Genomic DNA, 24,986 nt, shown 5'->3' with positions numbered 1-24,986 from the left:
TCCATTTTCTTATTTCTCCGACAACAACCTATCTTCTAGTTAATGGAGAATGAAGATGAAGGAGTGAGGATTTTCACTAGGCTAGACCTGACAAGAAGGGCAAGAAATGTAAAAGGTAAAGGGCGTAAATTTTGAAACTTTTGGGCTCTAGTTTTGAATTTTTTTCCCTCTTATCACGAGCAATACTCTATTAATGGAGGTTTATTCTTCCCAAAAATGAAAAATCTTTTATGAATTTTCTTTAGAGAGTGAAAGGGGAGCAAGAATTTACTTTTACTTCAATTTTTTAATTGGGGTCAATTACGGGAGAGAAACAAAAGAAGATCAAAAGTGAGAAACTAAGGGACTAAAACAGAAATAAAAGACTAAAGAGATACTGGATTGAATTTGACTTTTTAGTAAATGAATTGAAATACACAAAACGGGTCTCGGCATTTGTGGTAACTTAGATGGTCAGACGAGAAGTTGGTCACACTTTAGGGGGCAATCAGAAAATAACTCTAATTTTTCACTTTGAACAAGATAAAATTATAATCTTGTAGCGATTATATGGATAACAAAATTTTAAAATGAAAAGAATAAGATTTTAGGGTTTGTTTTTCATGATAGGATATGCCGAGAAAATCAATTTTCAAGATAAAATCAATATTGCACTGTTTGGTTAGACCAACAAGGTGGTAAAAGCGATATCGAGTGGAAAGAAAGTGGAAACAAGATTGATTTATTTTACCACCAAAATGGTGGCAAATTCGATTTCAGGCAAAATTTAGTGCAGCAAAAACAGTTCAAACTAGTGCCAGCTCTATAGAGGAAAGCGAAATTAAGGCAATAGTATCGACAATTCAATGGGCAAAGGAACACGATTACAAATATGCGGGGCATATGCTTTCCATCTTTCACAACATCAAGTTTGATCAAATAGAGCTCAACAATAATATCCCAGCGGTTTCTCTATTCTAACTGGACAAGAAAACACAAGTGTAATCGTACATGATCTTATATTCTTCCATTTATCTATCATTGATATAATCATCATATTCTTATTTATAAATTTTAAATCTCTGTTTCAAATAGAAGTTACCTTAAACAGTAATTATTTAAACATGAACACGGTGAATTCTAAAGTAACAAAAACATGAAAGAAACATGTATGACTAACAATATCACAATATAAACCTAAGTTGGAGTTAATTTATTTTTTTGTTGAAACTAAGTTGGAATTAATTGAAAACAGAAATGCTATTTGGAGCGAAATACCAAAAGCGACCCACTTAGGACGAGGCACGTGGTCACAACTTTGTTACTTATCAAATTTTTGGTATGTCGGAGTTTGGTCCACGAAATCAACGTGTTTATAGATAAGTCCCTCCACACAGATTAGATCTGAACCGTTGAACCTCTCAACGGTCCAGATCATAAACGAAGAGCTGAGTAAAAAGTGACTTCTCCCCCTCTTCCCTCTCAATACAATTTATGCTAATCAACATCCTCAGCAGAACACGATGACCCCTTCAGTCAAGACAATGCAACAACAGATGAGAAAAAAACCCAGATCTTAGGAGCGTGAGCGTAAAGGTTAGTTTCAGGGAAGTTATTGTTAAATTTAGAGTTCAATTAAGATCAGGAATGATGGAGTTGAAGGAGGAGATTTCAAAGAGGCTAAAGTTGGAAATGGGGTCTTTGTTGTTAAGTATTTAGATGACGAACACGAGTAGGTCTTTGTTGTTAAGTATTTGAATGTTTTGATATTTCAAGATTGATGGGGGCCGGGGCATGTTACCAGACTGTTGGTTCATGACTCAGTAAGTAACTTTGAGAGATCATGTGAGAGCTCAGGAGATTGAGTGTGGGAGAACAAATTGATTAGATGTCTGTAAAGTAGAAATTGGCTCTTGTGTCGTTGTTGTTAAGAGGTATATATGATGAGAGGGCAGGTGAGATTGTAGATTTTGGTTTTGTGAACCTGCCCTAATTACTTGTTAGTAGACAGTAGTGTATCAATTCTTCTTTCCCTATGGAATACATTTGTAAACCAGTCAGTTTCCTCCCTCTTATCACACCTATTGTGCTCATCTCTCTTTGTTTCTTACATCTAGAAATTTGTAATTGTTGGAACTATGATGCTAGATGTCTAACAAATTTTAGTACTCCACAGTGTCTTATGTTGGAATATCTTTCTATATGTTAAGATATCCCATATAATAATATTAGGAAATATCAAATATTAGAAACTAGTAAGATATTAGGAACCAGTAAATATATTAGCATAAAACTATTAGAAACTAGTAAAATATTAGAAACTATTAAAATTAGAAACTAGTAGTATTGTAACTTTATAAATAAAGTCTTGTATTTCTTATGTAAACCATCAAGGAATAAAACAAGTTCTTTGATCAATTTCAACTTGGTACTAGAGCTAACGATCTTAAGTTTGTTTTTGTTAAAAATTTTGTCGATTGAAGGAGAAAGAACCTTCATCTTCATCTTCTTTTCATATCTTAATTTCAAAGAAGGAAAAAAAATCCTTCATCAGTTTTTGGTATTAAAAAGAAGGCAAAAAAACAAAACAATAACTTTAATTGTTATTGTGTATCTATATTATCTCACAATTTACAAAACTTTGAGTTGGTAGAACACATCTTCTCAAAGATTCAGTTTCTAACATTTTCTTATATAAATTTTTTCTCATAATTAATATAGTAGAAACTATGGATCAAACAATTGGTACAATTTTTCAGTCAAGAGGATCCTTTGATTCAGTGATTATATTGAATGAAACAAATTATGATATATGGTCTCAAATCATGGAGATGCATATTGCTGAAAAAGAAAAACTTTCGTTTATTCGAGGTAATTCATTACCACCTGCCGAAGATGACGTTAAATATGTGAAGTGGTATGTAGAAAATCAAAAAGTCAAGAGATGGTTGTTGATGTCTATGACTCTAGAAATTATGAAGAGATACATTCGTTTACCTACAGCTCGTGATATTTGGAAAGCTTTATCTAAAGCTTTTTATGATGGATCTAATGAATTGCAAGTCTTTTCTTTGAATCAAATGACATTTTCTGCCAAACAGAATGAGAGGATACTCTCGGTTTATTACGGTGAAATGGTTGAGATCTTTAGTGAATTAGATCACCGTGATAAAGTGATCATGGAAAACGAAAACGATATTGTATCTTATCGTAAATCAATTCAACGACAACGTGTGCATATTTTTCTTGCAGGGTTAGATGGTGAATTTGAACAAATTCGTGGTGAAATTTTGAGAAAGGATCCCATTCCCTATTTAGATGAATGTTATGCTTTGGTTCGTCGTGATTTTGTTCTACGCACAACGATGAACAGTGAATCTGAAACAACTGATGCTTCCGCAATGATGATTCGAAATAAGACAAAAAATAATATTGTTAAAGCTATTTGTCAATCCGACAAATCTTCTTATAAGTGTACCCACTGCAAAAAAACTGGTCATACAAAAAATCATTATTATGAATTAGTAGGTTATCCAGAATGGTGGGATTACAATCGAAAGAAAAACTCTAAGAAACCCCTTGTAGCTGCAGTTGTTGAGACAGAGGAAGAAAATCCAACTGTTAGGCAAGCTTCAATAATGGTAGTCACTACAGGTAACGTAGAAACGAAGATGGAGAACTTTAGAGATAAACTATGCTACGTGGAACAGTTAGAGAATCTCAGAAATCAACTAAACGAGTGTCTGCACCAAAAGTGCGAAGTGGAGAAGAAACTATCAAGTCTTAACTCTCTATCTGAAGAAGGTAATTCTGCATATAAAAGTATTTTGGTGAAGCAATTGCAAGAAAAGTTAAGGAACTATGAGTCTGAAGTCGAAGAAGCAAGGAAGTTGAAATCATCTCATCAAAATAATGAGTTATTAAAAGAAAAATTATTGGAAGAAAAAGATCGAAGAGAGCGTGCGGAATTCGAGTTACTTAAACAACAAGAGACTCAATTTGATTTGAGAAAGTTGGAGAATGAACTAATGGCATGGAAGTCATTAACCAATGATATTCCTGGTGTTTCATGTCCAAGTGACATACGTATTAAGTTCACAAGCTTGCAGAAAGAGGTGATTGAAAATATGACGACGGTTGGTCAAGTAATCGCATGTACGAAGCAAATGGAGGTAACTCTGAAAGCAACTGAACTTGGTAGACAACATGTAGAATTTGTGGCCTCATTGGCCAACCAGAGGCAGAAGATTCAAAATCTAAAGTTAAACGGTGTGAATTGATGATCAATTGTCTTATTGAAGAAACAGAAAGATTAAAAAATGAGGCTATTGAATTGAAGATGCACAAGAATGTGGAAATAGAGAGAACAACAAAGCAAGGAACTCTTATTCAGGAATTGGAGGTATCACTTGATAGAAAGGAATCCTCCATCAAAGAACATCAAAGTAAATTATCAGAACAAAAGGAGGTCATGGCTCACCAGCATAACGAGATAAACCTGCTTAATGAACGGCTAAACAACGAAGCACAAAAGCTAAAATCATTGGAGCAAGAGAATGACAAGCTCAGTGAAGAAATTTATGTTTTGAAGTCTAAGTCGGGCCATGATAACAGTTTCAAGTCGAATATTTTCGCAATTGGTAGACAAGTTGGGCACGTGCGATATCTATGCACCAACTTCAGGGGGAGTGTTGAAATATCTTTCTATGTGTTAAGATATCTCATATAATAACATTAGGAAATATCAAATATTAGAAACTAGTAAGATATTAGGAACTAGTAAATATATTAGCATAAAACTATTAAAAACTAGTAAAATATTAGAAACTAGTAAAATTAGAAACTAGTAGTATTGTAACTCTATAAATAGAGTCTTATATTTCTTTTGTAAACCATCAAGGAATAAAACAAGTTCTTTGATCAATTTCAACTTGGTATTATTGGAAAGATGTCGACCTAACACTTTTACTTATGACTTGCTATATCAGTGAAAAAACGAACCGAAGTATTGGTGCTCGGTTCAAATACCATTTTATGGGATGGATTTTAAAGTCGAGAGGTAATGAAGTGAAATCACATAAACGTAAACAGTATGGGGATTGTGGGTGCGGGGTTTTAGATGGCCAACCAAAGTGAGTGCGTACGAATCTCCCACAAACTCTAGGACGATTATCAGCTGAAATTTTTCCACATGCATATTATGAGTTTTAGAGAGAAGGGAGAGAAAATCACAATTCACAAGAGAGAGAAGATAATGCACGTCACCATGTTTGTTATTGAAATTTGAAATTAAGATCATGATTTTTCGTTTATGTGACTCAAATTAACCTTGATTTTTTTGGTGAAATTTCTTTAAACACGTTTGCTTTTGGCTATCAATCCTCTGTTTACGTTCTTATGCATTACAAGGTCTTGCTTTTTAGCTTACTTCCTCCATTGAAGCTCAATTCTCTACATATAAAGAACCCAATGATGGAAACCCGTGGCATAGTTTTGTTCTTTTGAATTTGTAGAGAGCGAAACAAAAGATATGAGTTCATTACAATTTCAAAATCAACAAACGTAGAGTTAAAAGGTTAGAGATAGAACGTGAGCTACTAACTTGTAAATCACTAGTCAACAAAAAAAACTTGTAAATCACCGAAGTCCCTTTTCATTTAATATTTACGATCTGGACCGTTGAGAAGTTCAACGGTCTAGATCTAATCTGTGTGAAAGGACTTATCTATAAACTCGTTGATTTTGCAAAACTCCGATATTTCAAAAATTCGAAAAAGTAATAAAATTGAAGCCACGCGTAGCCTCTTTATTGGGTCGCTTCACGGTGGCTTTTGATCATTGGCTCGAAATATCCTTTCTGAATTGAAAAAGGTCGACTACCTAAAATGGATAAGAAAAGAGGAAAGGGGCTTAATATAAGCACAAGTCTAAAAGAACACATCATAATGATTCACTCTCCACTATATATACAGGGAAGAAATTTGTGGGTCGGTTCTAAAACTTAACATGTGTCAAATATATAGAAATTTCGTGCTCACTCAAGGCCTTCCTCAAATTCTCCACCACAAACTTTTGGTCCACCTAAATTCATGTTCCCAACTTATGGTTTTAAGATCTTCCACCTCATGCCATTCCTCATTTTAGTGGAGTCATATCTGAAAACAATAATGGCTGTGATAGATCTAATGGTCAACTCTACCCCATTGTCCACCTAGTGGGACACTCTATGTAAATAGGAGGTCATAGGTTGGTTCCTAAAGAAGAGAAATTTAGGATTTATTAAGTTTATTAATGAATAAAGTAATAAGTTGATTAAAAAGGTTTTATGCTCGGTAGGGATGACCTTTAAAGATTAGATATTACTTTGAGTGTAATGGAAAAATGGGTAATTTTAGAGTAAATGCCAAATTTGATATAGCAATGTATTTTCTACTTATGATTTGGTCAATTATATGTGACCATGTTTCTTTAAAGGCAGTACTTATAGTAATTAAATTTTGAGGGTTATCTTCACTCAAGTTATCTTTTTCTCTCTCTTTAAAATAAGAAACTAAATCAAGTCTTAGATGTCAAACCCGAATCCTTAAACCCTAGCTTCGTCTCACCAGAAATATCAAGGACTATATGTTTTTCTCTGTTTGAGCCATTTCATCAAACACCTTAACTACATAATTCAAATTTGAACAAAATAAAAAAGGAACTATACTCATCCAATTCAAATATTGTCATTTTAGTCAACAATTGGTAGCCCAAGTGGTTCCAAGGTGTTGACATAAACTCCAGAAAGCCCTGGAGGTCCCAAGTTCGAATCCCAAAGAAGGTGGAATCTTTGGTTATTTGAATTGGGATTATTAGGTTGTAAATAATGTTGTTGGGCTTTAGGCCATATCTAGTTGGGCTATAGGCCCGGTCTTGTTAGTGTTTAAGTGGGTGGTTATCGAGCTTATAACATCTATGATGTATCAAGTGGCAAATGTAACGACATACGTAGATTGTAGTCGACTTCCAAAAAAAAAAAATATTGTCATTTCAGTTAAGCAACTAGAAACAACCAAAAAATCAACCATCAAACAACTCGAAAAGCATCATTAATTAAATTCATACAAACATATACACACATAACTTAAGATCAATTAAACAAAAACAAAAGAGAGTTGGGTTTAGGCTTTTACCTTAAAATTGTGGATTTTCTTCTTTCAAATGATTGTCTAATTCTGGACTAAATTGGTCTTTAGAAACGCTTCAATTATGACTCCAATAAACCCTACACAGAGAATTTAAGTTTTGGAAACCAAGATTTTATAAAAATTCAATTTCCCAAATTCTAGGGTTTAATTGATAATCTATAGGTTTATAGACAGCGAAATGTGAGAAAGATGAAGATGAGAGATTGAAGAAGAAGAGGAGAGTAACGATAGACAGAAAGAGAGAGAGAGATTTGAAGATGAAGAAGAGGAGAGTGAGAAGGAGATTGACGAAGAGGACGTTGGGGGTTCGGTTCCCCCTCGCGATTTTTTCTTCTCAGATTGGAGGGATGAAAAAGTCAAGTTTATTGACTTAACCCTTGACCGTTGGGTCAAACATGGATAGGGCATTGCCTCCTTACCAAATTAGGACTTGCCTTTAGCAAGATTGCCTATACCAAGTTTGGACATTGCCTATAAAATCACCCAAAAACATTTAGGTGTTAGTTTAGTACTTTTTTTTTTTTTTTTTTGTTGAGAAAACAAAACCGGACCAACGAATTACAAGTTCAGATCATCAATCATGGTCTGCAAAGCTCCCCACATCTTGCTAACTTTGTGCTTCCTACTCCACTTTGCAAGAGCGTCTGCTTTGTCATTTGTTTGTCTTGGGCCAAACTGAAATTTGATATTGGCGAAGTGGTGTCTGCGATCCCTGATTTGTTCTATATTGTGTTTTGACTGCCAGTTGATAGTGTTACTGCCGTCCTGTATCTTTGTAATCAAGTTCTTGTTGTCGCTTTCGATAATAATGTGGTTCAGGCGAAACTCCTCCGCCCAAATGACCGCGGTCAGGATAGCCATACTTTCACATTCTTCCGCTGTCTGTCCCCTGATGCTGTCTGCTCTGGCAACCATGAACTCCCCCTTATCATCGTGGATGATGATTCCTATACCAGCTGGGACTGAGAAAGTCTTGAAAGAGGCGTCAACATTCGTGGTGTCCCATGAACTCGAAAGTGAAGGGAATTGATTTTGGGCCGGATATCAAAGAACTCAACAAACTATTGTAATACTAGTTCAAAAACATTTTAGCTAGTCATGTTAAGATCCTTTCAACAAAAAAAGAGTCATGTTAGGATCCAGTACTAGAGACTTTTTAGGCCACTCACATATGTACAGTAAACATTTTTGTGTGGACAGAAATAATGGGGCTCAAGTATTTTAATTTGGGGGTCCTTATTTAAGGACCTATAACTAAATACCCAGCTTCTTTTTCGTCTTTCGTATCAATCCTTCACTAGTAACCACCCACTTCATAGCGAGACCACCATTTCTGGCCACCACCACCATCATGTTCATCTTCGTCTTCACCATTAATCTACACCATCATCTTCATCCTCTTGTCTATCATTTCTCCCACTTCTCCTTCATTACCAAAAACACATTACTCCTTTCTCTTCTATTTTCCCCTTTGTTCACTTGTGCCGCAGCAAAGGGGTTCTTCCCCTTCTCATGCAACGAAGTGGTTTCCCCTCTTCACAATGAAAGGGTTTCATGGCTTTCGTTTCGGAGGTAGGAAATAACTACTATGCCGATGGCACCGTTCGATGGAGGGGTTATCCTAAATTATTTATAAAAAGGAAGACTGACATAAAGAGGGGTGAGGTGTTGGTCGTGATATAGATGAAACGGTGGTAACCCGATAGATGAAGAAGATGAATATAGTGGTGGTGGGTGTTGGTCAAGATGGTCCTGGAGAAGAACAAAATTAGACATTTAGTTATAGATTATTTTAATGAGATTGACATCTTAAAATAGCTTGAGCCCCATTCTTCTTGTTCACATAGGTAACTTTACTATTCATATATGGGCAACCATCGTATGAAGCATACTCGATATCTTATCATTTCCCCCTTCCAAGCAGCCTATGTCCCAAGGAGACAGATCTCAGATAACATTATCATGGGCCAGGAGATTATTCACTCCTACAAAAAGATGAAAGGAGCTACTGGCTACTTCGGGCTTAAATTAGATATGTCGAAGGCTTTCGATAGAATCAAATGGCACATCTTGATCGATACTATGAGAGCGTTGGGTTTCTCTGAACATTGGCTTAAGATGATTTACTCCTGCATTTCCACCTCTTCCATGTCAGTTCTAGTGAATGGGAGGCAGAGTCCTATCTTTCATCCTTCGCGAGGTATCAGACAAAGAGACCCTCTTTCTCCCTTCCTTTTTACGCTTGCACTGGAAAGTTTTAGTCGTCTCCTCATCTCAAACAATAATCAGAGCTCCTTCCAGGGCTTCCCCACTAATAATCCCAATCTAATCATCTCTTATCTTCTGTTTGCCGATGACTGTATCATCTTTGGCAGGAACTCGATTGATGTTCATACCCTCAAGCAGTTGCTTAAAACTTTTTATACCGCATCCGGATAGATGATCAACTACACCAAATCCAATATATTTTACTCTAAGAATTCTCACCCTAAATTCAAGCGTCTGATCCTGCGCACTCTCAAAGTAGAATATGCATCCACCTCGGAGAAATACCTTGGTGCTCAACTCTTTATAGGGGCACACAAGACCAGGGTTTTCAGTGATCTTCTCGAGCAAATCAATTCTAAGTTATCCAAGTGGAACAACTCCTTCCTCTCTCAAGCTGGCCGCACGGTGGTCGTTTCGGCAATCGCTGCGGCCGTTCCCCGATACCAGATGCAATGCTTTGTCATACAAAAAGGTGTGAGCAAACGCATAGCGACTCTTCAAAAGTCGTTCTAGTGGAGAAAGTCTAAAGGTATATGCACCAAAGCATGGTCATCTATCTGCCTCCCAAAAAAGTTAGGAGGTTTGGGCATCCATCTACCTCATCTTGATAATGCTGCTCTTCTGAATAAACTGGCCTAGAGACTTAAATCGGAACCTCACTCAAAGATTCCTGGTCTAGCCAAAGCTCATTCTTGGAATTGGAAAGTCCTTAGAAAGCATTTTGATCAAATTAATGATAAGATCATCTGGGAAGTCCATACAGGGGATCAAATTAATATTTGGCTTGACAACTGGATCTCGGGACAGAATGGTCCCCCGCTAAACAGCAAGAACTCTAATCGTCATCAGATCCAAATGCAATCTAAAATTCACATCAGAGAATCAGAGACCTAAAAAAGGAATTTGACAGTGTCATATTTAGCTATACGAAAAGGAATTTCAACACACAAGCAGACAAATTAGCAAATTGGGCGCGCAGGAAAAATCAAATGAAGAATTGGCATAATGTACCTTACTTTCTTGCTTCTTTGTATTGTAATAGTACTCTAATTACTTAATGATATGTATTGTTCATCAAAAAAAAAAGTAGCATTGTAGTTATATAAAACTGGAATCTATTATTACAATCTCTAACTCCAAATTACTTGAAATAGTCTATAAAGTCTGGCGAATCTTTTGTTATGTACAAAAATAGAAAAGAAAACCCAATTTTAGCTTGTCTTAGTCGCCTTGTTTTTGCTATGCCAACCTCTAATTCCCTTAGAAAATTATTAGAGGAGGTGGAAAAGAAAGAGAGGTTATGAAACTAGCAGTGAATTCCAGTTGGAGAGGAAATTTGACAAAAACTCCCTAAAAGATTTAGACTTTGGTTAAAGGACCTGTCAATTTTTTTTTTTATCTCCAATTCTTTGAGTACTTTTTTTATTTGTAACACCTTGCGATAGCTTTGCAACGCCTATAGCTTTTAAATGCCTTGCGATAGCTTTGCAACGCTTTGCGACAGCTCTGGAACGCCTTACGACAACTTTGCAACGCCTTGGCAATAGCTTTGGAGTGTCTTGCAACACCTTTGGAACGCTTTACAACACTTTTGTAAAAAATATTGGACTTTTAACCAAACAAAATACAAATATTTGAGTTTTAAAAAAAAATACAAAATTTGGGTTTTTAACAAAAAAAATGTAACTTGTCTTTTAACTAAAAAAAGATTAAAATTGAGTCCTTTTCGTTTTGTAAGAAACATTGTTGATAAATAACGTGTTATGTATGACACATATAAAAAAAATGAAATAAAGTATGAAACATTAACAATAAATAACAGGTAATTTATGAAACAAAACAAGAACTTTTAAACAGAAAAATACTGTAACTTTAAAGTCTAGACATACTTTAACTAATTTGGACTAAATATCAATTAAAATTATTATTTTGGCTTAAAATCTTATATTAATATTAGGGGGGACTAAATATGTGTTTAGGGGTAGATTTTTGGACTAGGAACCAAAAAAGAAATAAAATGACATATCATATTGATCATATATCAGAATAAGAAAAAAGAACGCTACGCAAGTCTCTCTACTTTTTATGAACTCTTCTTCCATACAATCATAGTGCATGACTCTCCCATTTGTTGTTTTTGTACACTGGTTTGTTTTCTTTAAACCACGATAATGTCGTTCTGAAACTAATTAGAGATAAAAAAAAAAGTGGAATTTATAATACAAAATCTTTTATGTAAAAAGAAATTGTTTGTACTCTTAGTTTAAATTCCATATACGAATTATAAATAAAATTAAAACAGGGAGTAGAAAACAAAAAACAATTTAATTAGAACTGAGGCGAGTGATCTCTTTCCGTAAGACAACAATTCACCTACCAACAGTATAAGCGACTTGCCTCCCAGAATACAACAGATTATCTTTTCAGATCAGAGGTACTAGGATATGAAAATCTTTCGAATGTCAGTGAATATTGAAGAACTTTTGAATGTTTTTAAACTCGGTTAGAGTGTTAATTCAAAGTGAGATTTAAGTCTGATTTCATGGCTTATTTATAGGTGAGAAGTGACCTATAAGTAACAGTCACATTTGGAGGGAACAATATTACTCCTATAACTTTGAAGGGAAGAGGTACCAATCCACTGGTCTAATCTGGTGCGTGGCATTATGATCACTATAGTTGATCACAACGGTCAGAATATCATCTCATTATGCCCGTCAGATACCAACGTGCGGTGTCCGTCGGATTGCCTTCGGTATGACAAAAATAAAGGCTCCTGCGCTCCTAGCGAAGTGCACCACTAAAGCGCCAACTCCTGTCAAAACATCGAATCATTGTTTCATTCTTACTCTAGTATGATAGAGCAAATTATTATAAGCCCTTCACCTTCTTCTTTTATCGGGTGTTCGAAGTTCACATCTTCCAATAATTACACCCAAACTTTGAAAATTAATATCTTATTCATACCGAATCGATTTTGAGCAAACCAAAGCTTGAAATTCAAACCTTCGACAAGACGAACACAACAGTAAGTTCCTCAAGTTTTTTCGACAACGAAAACCTTGTCAAAAGTGCAAAAAGATTTCCTGCTAGAGTATCGATTCCAACAGCTTAAACCTTGGTTGCACATCGAAACACTCTACCAACCGTACTGATATGCATTCATTCAAAAGCTGGAGGGGAACCTTATTAGATTTGATTAAGTCATGGAGATTTTACAAAAAAATGAAATCTTAAAGGAGTTAAGAGTTTAGGTAGAATATCCTTAGACCCAAACTTGTTGACCATGTCAACAACTATTATACGCTACTCAGTTACTCGGTTTGCATGATAAAAACACCAACTACTCTGTACAACAAATCACATAATATACAACAAATTTCATGTCCATGTCATAGAATAATGAGTAATTGGTATAACAAAATTACACAATTATACAACAAAATTCTATTAGGTGGTCCTGGACCTCATGATACTTGAAAAAATGTTAAATTTCTGAAAAGTAATAAACAATGAACTTAAATGAATTAGAATAATTGTATCCTCAAAAAAAATATCTCCTTTTGTAATAGTTGTTCAACAATGGTAGAAATGGTTTAAAGCCAAAGTCTGCTCAAGATCTAAACGAAATCAAAAATCCATATTTTTGGGTCAACTCTTTCTCGATGACTTGCTCACTCTATCGATGGACGGTCTATTCCGATTTAGATATGGGGTAGGTCTATCTTTTTAGCCTATTCTATCATTTTTCATGTAATAACATTGTTCTATGAATAGATTATGAGCAATGCCTGAAAAGAGTAAAAGTCAAAACCTACTTCAGACTTAAATAAAATCAACTGTCCTAATTTTGGGATCAACTTTATCTCTCGATTAACTCCTTCAATCTCGTAATGGACGGTTGATTCCCTCTAACTCTAATTTTGTAACTTTTCTATCATTTTTCATGATTTCATAACTCTATTCTACATATTATTAGTATCCTGAGCTTAAATATGTCTACCAATAACTACTCCAATTTTGGCAATGTAAATAGTTATAAAAAAAAGTTGACTTTATGTAATGATTATAGGACAAGAAGAACAATCTTAGAAAGGAAAAAATATGAAACTCGTTTCCATTATGAGACAAGGACTTAAATGAATATGACATGCATTCCCAAACTCACCACTATAAATAGATGATGAAACCTTTCACTTATTGTATCTCAATCTAGCTACCTCAAAAACTTTAACAAAATCATCTCATATCTTTCCCTCGACTTTCTTTTCTTAGAACAAACCCTAGATTTCATTTTCATTAGCCTAGTTAACTCCAAAACCCCCAAAACCTTATAAGTTTTGGAAAGTTAATTAGTAGCAATAATGGGTCGTTTCTTTTTACTCATAGCTGGTTTTGTTGTTGTTACATTTGCTGTAGTTGCTGAGAGTCGTGTAGCAAGGAAGGACTTAGGTTTGGACTTGGGTGGGGGTTTAGGACTAGGAGTAGGAGTAGGAGTGGGAGGAGGAATTGGCCTAGGAGGAGGCGGTTCTGGTTCTGGCTCTGCTTCTGGCTCAGGTTCTGGTTCTGGTTCTGGGTCCGGTGCTGCTTCTGGAGCTGGTTCATATGCTGGTTCTGGAGCTGGTTCAGGTTCGGGCTCAGGTGCTGGTTCTGGAGCTGGTTCATATGCCGGTTCAGGTGCCGGTTCGGGTTCTGGTGGAGGTCGAGGTTCTGGTGGTGGATCTGGGTCAGGTGGTGGACAAGGCGAGGGCTCAGGACATGGTGAAGGCTATGGCGAAGGATCTGGATCGGGACGTGGATCTGGGTCTGGATCTGGATATGGTGAAGGACATGGATCAGGATCAGGTTATGGTAGTGGTCATGGAAAGTGAAGTGAAATAAAATTTTAGTATATGCTAAGTTTGGAATAAGTATATTACCATCACCATGTATATCTAAATAAAGAGATGGTGAATTTGACTAATGGATTGTGTACTACTACTTACTACTTTATGTTAATCAATTAAGGTTCAAATATAGCAAATAATTTGGTTTCTCAAATCTTCTTTAAATATATGTGTGCTTTGTTATTGGTTGGGTTTTCGATTTGGTGGATATAATTTATTGAATACGTAGCTTTTTTATGTTTTCTATTTGTACATCTAAGTTCGTCTTCGACATTAAGGAAATGTATTTGTTTTCTTATACTCAAAATTAATGGGATTGACATACCGTTAAATTACAATCACAATCAAATAGCTGAAATAATAAAGCTCATTTGTACAAGTCCTTCGAGGAGCTCCAATATCTTGACGAGTAAATCATCCTATTTTGTTATTAATAGAAAATTTGTGAAAAATATTTATAAATATTTATGCCTAAGTGATGCCGCTTTACTTGTGCAATTGAATGGACCATATATAATCTTAGTGTACAATGTTACTTTCTCGAGAAAAAAATATTCTTTGTACCGACCAACCTCTACACCGACCAACCTCTACGTACCCATGAATGATACAAGCAAATTATTAATAATAGCAATAGTGACAATAAGAATAATAAGAGAGACTTATAGTATATATGAACAATTTTAATGCATTTTATTTCGACGATAATAGTTTTTAAACTGTAACATCTACGTGAGCCTTAACAATGACCTGAAAAGTTTCATGACATTGATCCCACAAGTGAATTCACATCTTTCATCCCGAAAGGCTTTATTAATGTGAGATCAAACCCTAAAAATGGTAATGGTTTTGGTTGCACATAAATAGTGTTCCAAGTAAACACTTTTGTTATCTTTATAAACCCCTAAAAAAGCATTTAGACATGGATTGAGTGATTCATGGAATCTTTTATCCGATTTAGATGACTCTCTAAGTAGTAAGTGGGGCTCTCACATTATATGACACATCTTATTTTCTCCACGTACGTTAGTCAACACAACATACATTAAAACAAAACACTAATAGTTCAAACAATTATACAAAAGTTTTAGGCCAAAAAACTAGTAATATTTATTGTCAAACCTTTTGGTATTGGTAAGACAAGTTTACAACCATTAATCAATTTTTATCAAGTTAAACTCATTAGTCAACTTCAAACATCATGACAACGAATATATGAATCTTAAACATAGCTACACACTCTTTATTTAACAACCTAACACTAATCTGCCAGCAACCCTAAGTTTGAGCAGTAAGAAGTTTAGTCTTCCTCCTTAAAAGTCAAACGTTCGAGGCACGCTAAAAAAAACTAACACTAATCTAAATAATTAGTAATAACAAAGGGTAACTTAATTTAAATTTGTTCGAGTTCATAAAATTATTGTACTTTGCACTGACTAGCTATCAATTAATTCTTTGAAGTTGAGTTATCCTAACTAGATCATGCTGGCAGCTTCTATTATTTCATCACTATGTGGCCTATCCCTAGTACATTGTGAGTCTGATGACAAAGAAAAAAAAGTCTCTTTAGGCAAAGTGGCTGCTCCACTTACTATAAGTATGGAAGATCAAACGCACTATACATAGAACAAGATAATGTTTATGATATTCTCTTGTGTTGTCACACTTCACAAGCATGAGCATGATATTCTTTTTTATGGCTGAAACCACAAACAAAATGCCACATTTACTCTGAGTTGGCGCACTAAATCAACAACTCTAAGTTAGACTTTTTCGATACACCTATAAATAGGGTTTTCCATGTCCATTCTTCCTCACAAAATCATCAAATACACATATCATTTGGCAGCCCTTTTTGAAAATTACAAGTTTGAAATTTACAAGTGATTTATTTTGAATTCTAAGATGGAAGGAAACAAGTCATACTTAGTAGCACTTGTTATGTTTCTTGTTTTCTTTGCTTTTGTAGTAGAAGGTCGGATTGAGAGGAAAGACTTGGGTCTTGGTCTTGGCTTGGGTACTGGGGCCGGTCTTGGGCTCGGAGAAGATGGTGTTTCAGGTTCTGGTTCGGCATCTGGATCTGGGTCAATCACTTTACCTATTGTTGGTTCAATTTCGCGTTCTGAATCTAGGTCGGGTTCAATTTCCGGTTCTGGATCGGGCGTTGGAGTTGGATCTGGGTCTGGTTCAGGTTCTGGTAGAGGAAACTAAATATTCAAAAAAAAAAAAATAATGTTGTTATTAGAATAAAACAATGACCTCTATGTAGTATTGATAGCAAATAAAGAAATGGTAATTTAGTGAAATAAATATATGCATGTGATTGGGCATACTGGTGATTTCGATAACTAATAAAAATATATAAATTTTAGGGAGATTTTAGTGAAATAAATACACGACTTGTTGTGCATCGCTCAAATTAATGATGAGACTTTGATCCGATTCTCACGTAATGTAAGTGTTTGTGAAGAAATGTCCTAGTGATTCGGAATGTCTCTGATTTGAGATGGTCAGAATTCAGAAACAGAATTCCTATGTTAGATCGAAAATTCACGCGTTCCTGTTCAACTTACGGACGAATGCCCCGACGGTTTCTATAAACCGTCGCTGATGTGTCGAACATCAGCGACGTTTATTGTAAAATTTCGTCGTTAATTTCAAACTTTCCCGACGAATTTTTCTACGTTTTAGTGTTACAAAATAAGACACGCTACACAATTGGACTACTTATTTCCAACGGTGCATGCTATCGTTAATAATGCATATATAGTTTTTTGTCGCTGCAAACGTTTCTGTTCTTTTTTCTATATCATTTCTGTTTCGGATTTGCATAATGCCTATCCCTTATAGATTATTCATCCAAACACGCAGAAAACGGTAAAATTCAAACCCATTTAGCGAAACAAATATTAGCAACTATTTTGAAACAAACATATTAAATTTTTTATTTGAATTTTCTCTAGAAACGAGTTTTGAAAGAAATTTTGTATTCGATTTTTAATCGATATATGTGCAGATCATGTTAGAACTTCAAAAGCATATGTATCACTCCACTCATGATATGTCCTGAAAATGAGAAGAAAAGATTAAACAATTTATACTTAATTGACCGAGTCCCTTCAAAGCATGGTAAAATACCATTTTGACACTTCAAAGCTACACAGTGAAGTATTTCTTTACCCAGTCAATTTAGTCTATCTTTTTCTCTAGCTTCTTTTTTGAACTATTTCTTTACTGCCAAACAGTGAAGTACATAATAAGGTAAAAATTTTTGTAAAAAGATGAAATTACACGATGAACAAAATTTCATTCTTATACTCTAGTCTTCGTTTTTTGGCCATTTTGATAGTGCATCCGCTACAGAGTTATATTTTCTTGGAGTGTAGGAAAGTAATAATAAAGGTAATCATGCTATTGGTACTTTAGTTTTTTTTTCTTTTATTATAGTCGCTGCCATTGACATGATAAGTATCTAAGGTGATTGAAGATTTGTCGTAATTAATGTCACTTTCAATCTCAAGGTGAGGTGTTCCTATAGATCACCCATTTAATACTTTGTAATAAAACTCTGGCTTGCCCACAATCTTTGGTTGAAGTGGTAAGAGGTATAGTCTTTCACCTTAGAGGTCAAGGGTTCGAGGCACTCTGATCCTTTAAAAAAAAACTTTGGCTTCTTCGTCCTCGCTTGTACTAGTTGTACAAAATAATATTTTTGTTGCTATAAAAAAAGAGTTAGAATTGAGAATAGACAATATCTATCCTGCTATCCATTAATCATCCTCACATTAGTATAGGAGGCCTTGAGATTGATTCTACAATAAGGAAATAAAGGTGGAATCCATTGGGTGTTATTGATGTGGTTGACAATTTGGATCCGTATTGTGACAAATTATAAGATGACTGCTTGAAAGTATTTGTGGTAAATATAGTGTCTTATAGACAGTAATTTTGGTGGCGCCCATAGAACTCTGGATATTCTATTAGTCATGCATCAACCAATTTTGGTGGCGCCCAAGAAATTTTACAAGGCCTCTGCCATTTTGTTTCTTGCAGATCTATAGAAGGAAATATAGTAAGTTTTAAAGCACCCCTAAATTACTCAGTTCAGCTTGCTAAACATTTGCTGCATCATAGTAAAGGTTGTGTCCTTAGTAATTGTAGTAATGGCTTTAAAAGTTTATGTGGAATATTTGTTGGTGGTGTGGCTTGAGTAAATAGGTACCATCTAGGGCAGGAAGTTTTGTTTATGGTATGAAGATCTCATGCGTGTGAATGTATAAAATGACCACAAGAGTTTTCCTCATGAAATTTCTTTAATAAAGAGGAAGAGTTTTGCTGATATTCATGGCATGCACATTGTGCATCATGATAGATACATTGCATGAAAGACAGTATAGTATGACGTTTACAAGTATGATTTTAATCAACAATGTTAACCGAACTGAGAAAGAACGATATGTTTTCCGAACAAATATTCAAGTAAGACCTCTAACAAAGATCCCCTAAGAGAAAAATGAGAGAGAACAGGGTCGGATCCAGGATTCCCATCTACGGGAGTAAGGGGTGTGAAATTATATACTTAAATAATTATCTTTTTTTCACACAATAATTAACAAAATACTTATATTCATTCATATATTAATACATAACCCAACAGATATTTCTTAGTCTGATATGGGATCCAAATGCATGTGTTATAGATCTTTGTTTCCAGTGACCAATAATAGCTCTTTAAACTTGGGGCAGTCGCCTAAAAGGTGAAACGTGGTTTATAATTCATCACCAGAGCTACATTTTGAACTCGACTGCCAATATTAGTTAGAGTTGGAATACCATTATGAATTATCTTCCATATAAAGTTCTGAATAGTGGATTTAAGTTCACTTTTCTTCCAAAATATTTTCCAAGAAAATTGGTGTGTCTCTTAAGATAGTTTTGGTAGAACTTTTATCTGTGTGTAATACAATTTGGTTGAGAGTTTTCCACCTTTTGTTGGACCATATGAATTTATCTCATTGCGGGTATTGTGGTAATGTAAGATTGGTGATAGCTTGAACAATAATGTTGTCGAAATACTGTGGTATGAGGTTTACATTCCATCTGTTTGTGTTAGTTATAATAAGATCTGAAACCCAAAATACATTAAAAGGCAATCCATTTTCCACCATCTGTACATGGTTAGGTAATTCGGGAAGCCAATGGTCAAATTGGATCTGCACAAAGGTTCCATCCTCTATAAGTCAGAGCACGTATTCTCTCATTGTGTGATTGCCATAAAGGGGAAGGGGCAGTAGGACTATTCGAAATCCAAAGTCATCATTTTTTACATATTTGGACTTAAGAAGTTTGACCCATACTGCTTGCGAATTAGTTAACAACCTCCATGACATTTTGCGTATTAAAGACCCATTAACCTGTTGTAGTGTTCAGATGCCCACGTCACCAGGATTTTTAGGGCCGCTTATTATTTCTCATTTAATGAAATACATTTTTTTCTCATTTGCTTCATCTCCCCACTAAAAACTACGCTTTGCTTTTTTTAATTGAGCAAAAATCTATTTGGCCAATATTTGGTAGCTGAAGGGGTAAGTGCAGAAAGGGGCTAGAACAGATTTGATTAAGACTGTTCTCCCAGCCCGAGAGATGAATTTTTGTTTCCATCCCGAAAGATACTTCTGAAATTTTTCTAGCAACTATTGGTGCTTTGGATCTTATTTCCAGGCTTTAGAATCAATAAGCCTAGATACTTAGCTTGGTCTGTCATTAATGGGGGTTTCAACTGACTAATAAAGTGGGATTTTATATTTTCTACCACCCCTCTACTAAAATACAGGGATGACTTGTCGTAGTTTACTTGATGAACAAAAAATGATGAGTATTGGTCCATCATTTGGGTTACTGAATTAAGATATTGTGTAGTTTATTTTCCGAAGATAATCAAGTCGTCAGCAAATAAAAGATGTGGAATCCTGGGACTGACTTGATTTATCTTGTATCCTGTAAACTGACTCTAATTTTCGTAATAAGAAATTAAGAGGGAGAGTGACTGGGAGGTTAGTATAAACGGGAAAGGTGATAAATGGCACCCTTACCTGAGGCATCTCGAGGTCGTAAAATTGCCCACTAGTTTACTGTTTACCTAAATGTTAAACTTAGAAGTAATAATACAAGACATTATAAGTCTAAGCATTTGTCCCTGGATACCTGAGGCCTTCAAGACTTTTTCGAGAAAATCCCAACTAACTCTATCGTAGGCCTTTATCATATCCATCTTAAGAGAAAAACGCTCCCATTTTTGCCTTAGAATGGTACATAGAGTGTAACAATTCTTGGTGTCACCACAATATTGTCCATTATCTGACTACTCGGAAGAAAAGTGTTATGAGTCCACATTATGCAATCCTCTAGATACGGTCAGATTCGGTTTGCAATTAATTTGGTGATGAATTTATATAATAAGTTGCAAAGAGAAATCAGCCTAAAATTGGAGGTCATACTCGGATTTTTTTTTAGGGATTAAAGCGATAGTTGTTAGTTAATGATGAAGATTTCGGCGAATAAAGGCTTTAACGATGAAGATCTACGGTGTTGCCATTCTTTGAATTTTTGGTAAAATCCGCGTAACTTAAATAATAAATAATTTTGAAGCAAAAAAGGCAGCTTTGAACAGAAATTCAAAAGAAACACCACACCGAAAAACTTCATAGTTAAAAGCACTTGTAGTCAAATATTTTCACCATCGTTAAAAACATCGCCGAAAATTTTGATCAGTGACAAAAATAAATAAAATAATTTAACTTAGAAATCTGAGTTTTTTTTGTGAACCACCATGATAAAGTTTGTCCTACATCTACAATTACTATACGAGTTTACAATCTTTACAGTTAGATTCATGAATGTTAACATCCTCCATTAATGAAACTTCTTGAATATCAAGCTCTTCAATTAATAGAGCATCATCGTTGTTTACTTCCTCCATTGATGTAACAAAATGAATTTTCTAACGGATGCTATATACTTGGGTGGTGTTTGTAATGGTCAGGTGTTGGTGGTTGCCGGGGTGTTAGTAGAGTATTGTTAGTGGGGTTGGAGATGAAGAAGATAAAAGAATATCTTTTACCTATATGAAAGAATTTTTGATTTAGTCTTTAATGTGATATGAATATACCAAAAGTTTATTTGGAGAGAAATAACGGATAGTGAAAACTTTTGCTTTCTAAAAGAGTCCAGCATACTCTAAAATACCACAGTCTGATAAAAAAGAGGCTGCGGCTTAGGGGAATAAAGAAAATTCCGAGGAATAAAGATTTTTCTTAAAATTAGTCAAATAAGATTGACTTTTATGTTTCTTTTTATTGCTAAAGGGCTTCTAATTTTGGTAGTTCAAAATAAAATAAATTAGAAGACTCCTCCATCTCATCACCTCTCTCTACCACCTCATCTTCTCGCCACCTCATCATCATCTCCCGCGACCTTCAAACATAAAAAAAAATTTCTTTTTTCCTCTCCTCTTTCTCTCTCTAACATTTTTTTTTTCAAAATCCCTCTTCTATCTCTAGATCTGGTGACCCAGGTCTGGTTAACCAGATCTAGATGGTCTGTGAACAGACCACTAAAGGGTCTGCAATCAGACCTTCAACAAGGTCTGTTCACAGACCATCTAGATCTTGATCTAGAGAGAGAGAAGAGGGGTTTTGAAAAAAAAAGAAAAAAAAATTTAGAGAGAGAAAGAGGAGAGAGGAAAAAGATAATTTTATTTATGTTTGAAGGTCGCTGGCCGGAAAATTGGCCGTCCGGCGACCTTCGTCGGAGAAGACGATGAGGTGGCGAGAAGGTTAGGTGGCAGAGAGAGGTCATGAGATGGAGGAGAACTTTCAAAAAAATGTATCCTGTATTCCCCACAAAAATTTATTCACCGGAGAACTTTAAAAAAAATCTGGATTCCCTCGAGAATTTATTCCCCGGAGTTTTTCTTTATTCCTCAAAGTCGCGGCCTAAAAAAAAAGGTTGAAAACCCAAAATTCTTCATGGACATACCTAAATCAGTTAGAGACCTAGGACACCCAAAATCCAAAAACAAGTTCGACCCAGATTCTCTAATAAAATAAACAGATTGGGTTCGGATTTTGAAGTGGTACCCGTCATCCCGTGTGATCCAGACTTGTTAGTATTTGTCAGACAATACCCGATTGCTAAGTAAAAATACTATGTTACATAATTTATGCAATTAGCGAGAAGAAATATATTCTATGACAACAGTGAGACAGTGAATTCTTCAAGTTTAACCGAAGACTAAATTGAAAATGTTATACAAAAAATCTCAAACTGAACCAATTTTGTGTTAAAGATAAGGCCATTTTAACAAAAAAAAAAGTTGATAAATTATCACTCAGTGCTCTTCGAATTTTGCATGAGAGTCGGACTGTCTTAACCTGTAAAAATATGAAAAGGTGTACGAGTTGGATGGGATTTGGACACTAACTTTTGATAAATTACCAGTGACTCACACTTACAAATATACCACAGTATTGTGTACATATTGTGGACATACATACACCATTATAATGTGTTTGACGAAAGTGTGCACGTACATGATTCAATACATTCCATAGTCCTATAAGAAACCCATGATTGGTATACGATGTGTTTTTAATGAGTGATAGATGCTTGATTTATGGCTCGAATCATGTTGAAAAGGACACAAAGTAAAGAGTTCCACAACTAGCTCGTATCTTATCATCAGGCATTCGAAAAAGAACAATGCTAGAAGAGACTACAAGTTAGAGTTTGTTCTAGACCTTTACAAAATCAACGGTCTAGATTTTCGAGTCAATTTGTTTTTCTCTCTCTCTCTCTTGATGGATTTTTTCACGCTTGATTGACGATTGATTTCTGTATGGGTTTGGAGTAGGTCCACTTTTATCCCATCTTCTATCATTTTTCTTCAAGAAATTCATTATTGGAGGACAATTTAAATTTCTAACAGGCACCAACAGTTGATTACACTTATTGTATAAACAGTTAACCCTAGCTAGTTATAACGTCTAGTTCTTACCTAAATTGAAAAATTACCTTCCATTTCCTGTACAAAGATGACACTACTGCCAAGCTCCATTGAGTATACTATATATGACCAAGTACACAATCGAAATTGAGTAATCCAAAGAAGATGCCAACACCAATTTTTCAAAGACACAGATAAAAAGGTCAATTTGCAAACACAGAGGATATCCCTCAACAAAAAAAAAAAACACAGAGGATCTAGTGCAAGTGGGTTATGTATTCCCTTGCTTACGTGGACTTACCTATCCTTCTCGTAAATCCCAGAGGAGACTCGGTTGTATTTGAGTCAGGACATAGCTTAGGCGCCTAAGTTCCTTGTTGATTTGACGCGGGATGACCCACGGGCCTATGGTCTTTTCTTGACTCACTGACCTTAGTGAATTGATGGCCACTTTTTGTATCATCATGTGTGATGTACAGAATCTTGATTTTTTCGCCAATGCTCGTGGGGTAAAAAATCAACTCTACAAGGAACAAGTTCGACTCCTCTACCCTCACCAGAATACTAAATGCAGCAGCAGCTGAACCGTTCCCTGGTCTTTCATCAACGACTGATCTCTTGGCCTATGAGATACAATTGGCGATGAGTGGAGCAGGTAATGCTCATGCTTTGGGGAACTCTCATATATCAAAATGGTGTGAAGCAAGAAACCATGTGAATGAAAATGGGTGGTAAATGATCTCTTGGCCATTTACCACCATGGTTACCAGAAAGTCCAACACCTCATGTAGTACTAGTAAATCTCTTGCCCTCATTGTTACTGGTTCTGGCTGAGTGTTCAAATGAACCTTCTTAAGAAAGAGATGCAGAGCTACATAGAGAGACCTAAAGAGTGAGAGAAGGAAGGAGAGAGTGGTGGTGGTTCTGGTCGGTGGTGGTAGTAGCCAGTGATGTAAAAAGATGGAAGAAAAAAGAATTCCATTTTTTGGCAGGGGAGTAGGGGTATACTTGTTATTTCAGATATTAAACTTTCATTTCAGGCTTGTTTTAAAGTTTGAAACGTAGGTCTTTATTTGGGCCATTCAGATGTTAAGTTAGTTCGGTCAAGATTTCAGATTTTTTTATAAATAAAAAAATAAATATCTAAAATCTGAATTGAAGTCCAACATAGATTTCAGATCTGAAAAATAAATCGAATTTATATTAGAGGTCCTTTAAATTGCTATGGAAGTATCAGGGGCATTTTTTCTAAGCCCAAACCAGGAAGCAACCTAGAATAGGTATACTTTGGGGTGGATGAGAGTGGAAGGTCTCTCTATCATCGTGACTTTCTCTTCTTCATTTTGTCTTCTACATCCAGCTTGGCTTTACACTGTCGGGTTGTTGCTTAATAATTAGTCATGTCAGGTACATTCACCTTTATCTTCTACAGTTTTACCTCACCTTCAGACTTGGATTCATAGTGTATAGTTTCTTTCGTGGCCTCATAATTTTCTTTCTCGGTCGCCCCTTATAAAAACACCATGGTATGAGTTTGGATAGGCAATCTATCCACCCTTACGCTTATTGCATAAACAGTTTATTCTAACTAGTTATAACGTGTAATTCTACATAAATTGGCAAAACCTTCTATTTCCTGGACATAAATCACATTATTGCCAA

At 35.3% G+C, this 24,986-nt stretch overlaps 1 protein-coding gene across 1 annotated transcript; it reads left to right on the top strand.

Moving 5' to 3' along the window:
• The first annotated feature begins 13,630 nt into the window (after positions 1 to 13,630).
• Positions 13,631 to 14,474, top strand: LOC147556555 (uncharacterized). The gene has a single exon (XM_086664554.1). The coding sequence runs from the start codon at positions 13,799 to 13,801 to the stop codon at positions 14,303 to 14,305; it is 507 nt and encodes a 168-aa protein (XP_086520680.1). The 5' UTR covers positions 13,631 to 13,798; the 3' UTR covers positions 14,306 to 14,474.
• The last annotated feature ends 10,512 nt before the right edge of the window (positions 14,475 to 24,986 follow it).

Source organism: Eschscholzia californica, unplaced genomic scaffold (assembly GCF_041429995.1).
Source record: "Eschscholzia californica isolate CP2 unplaced genomic scaffold, dmEscCali1.0.p SCAF_2, whole genome shotgun sequence".
Lineage (NCBI taxonomy): Eukaryota > Viridiplantae > Streptophyta > Magnoliopsida > Ranunculales > Papaveraceae > Eschscholzia > Eschscholzia californica.
Note: the sequence above shows the minus strand (reverse complement) of the source record. Positions and strands in the feature narration are given on the sequence as shown.

Excerpts from the sequence above, each read along its gene's own strand:
- LOC147556555 (XM_086664554.1), top strand. The coding sequence starts at position 13,799 with ATGGGTCGTTTCTTTTTACTCATAGCTGGTTTTGTTGTTGTTACATTT.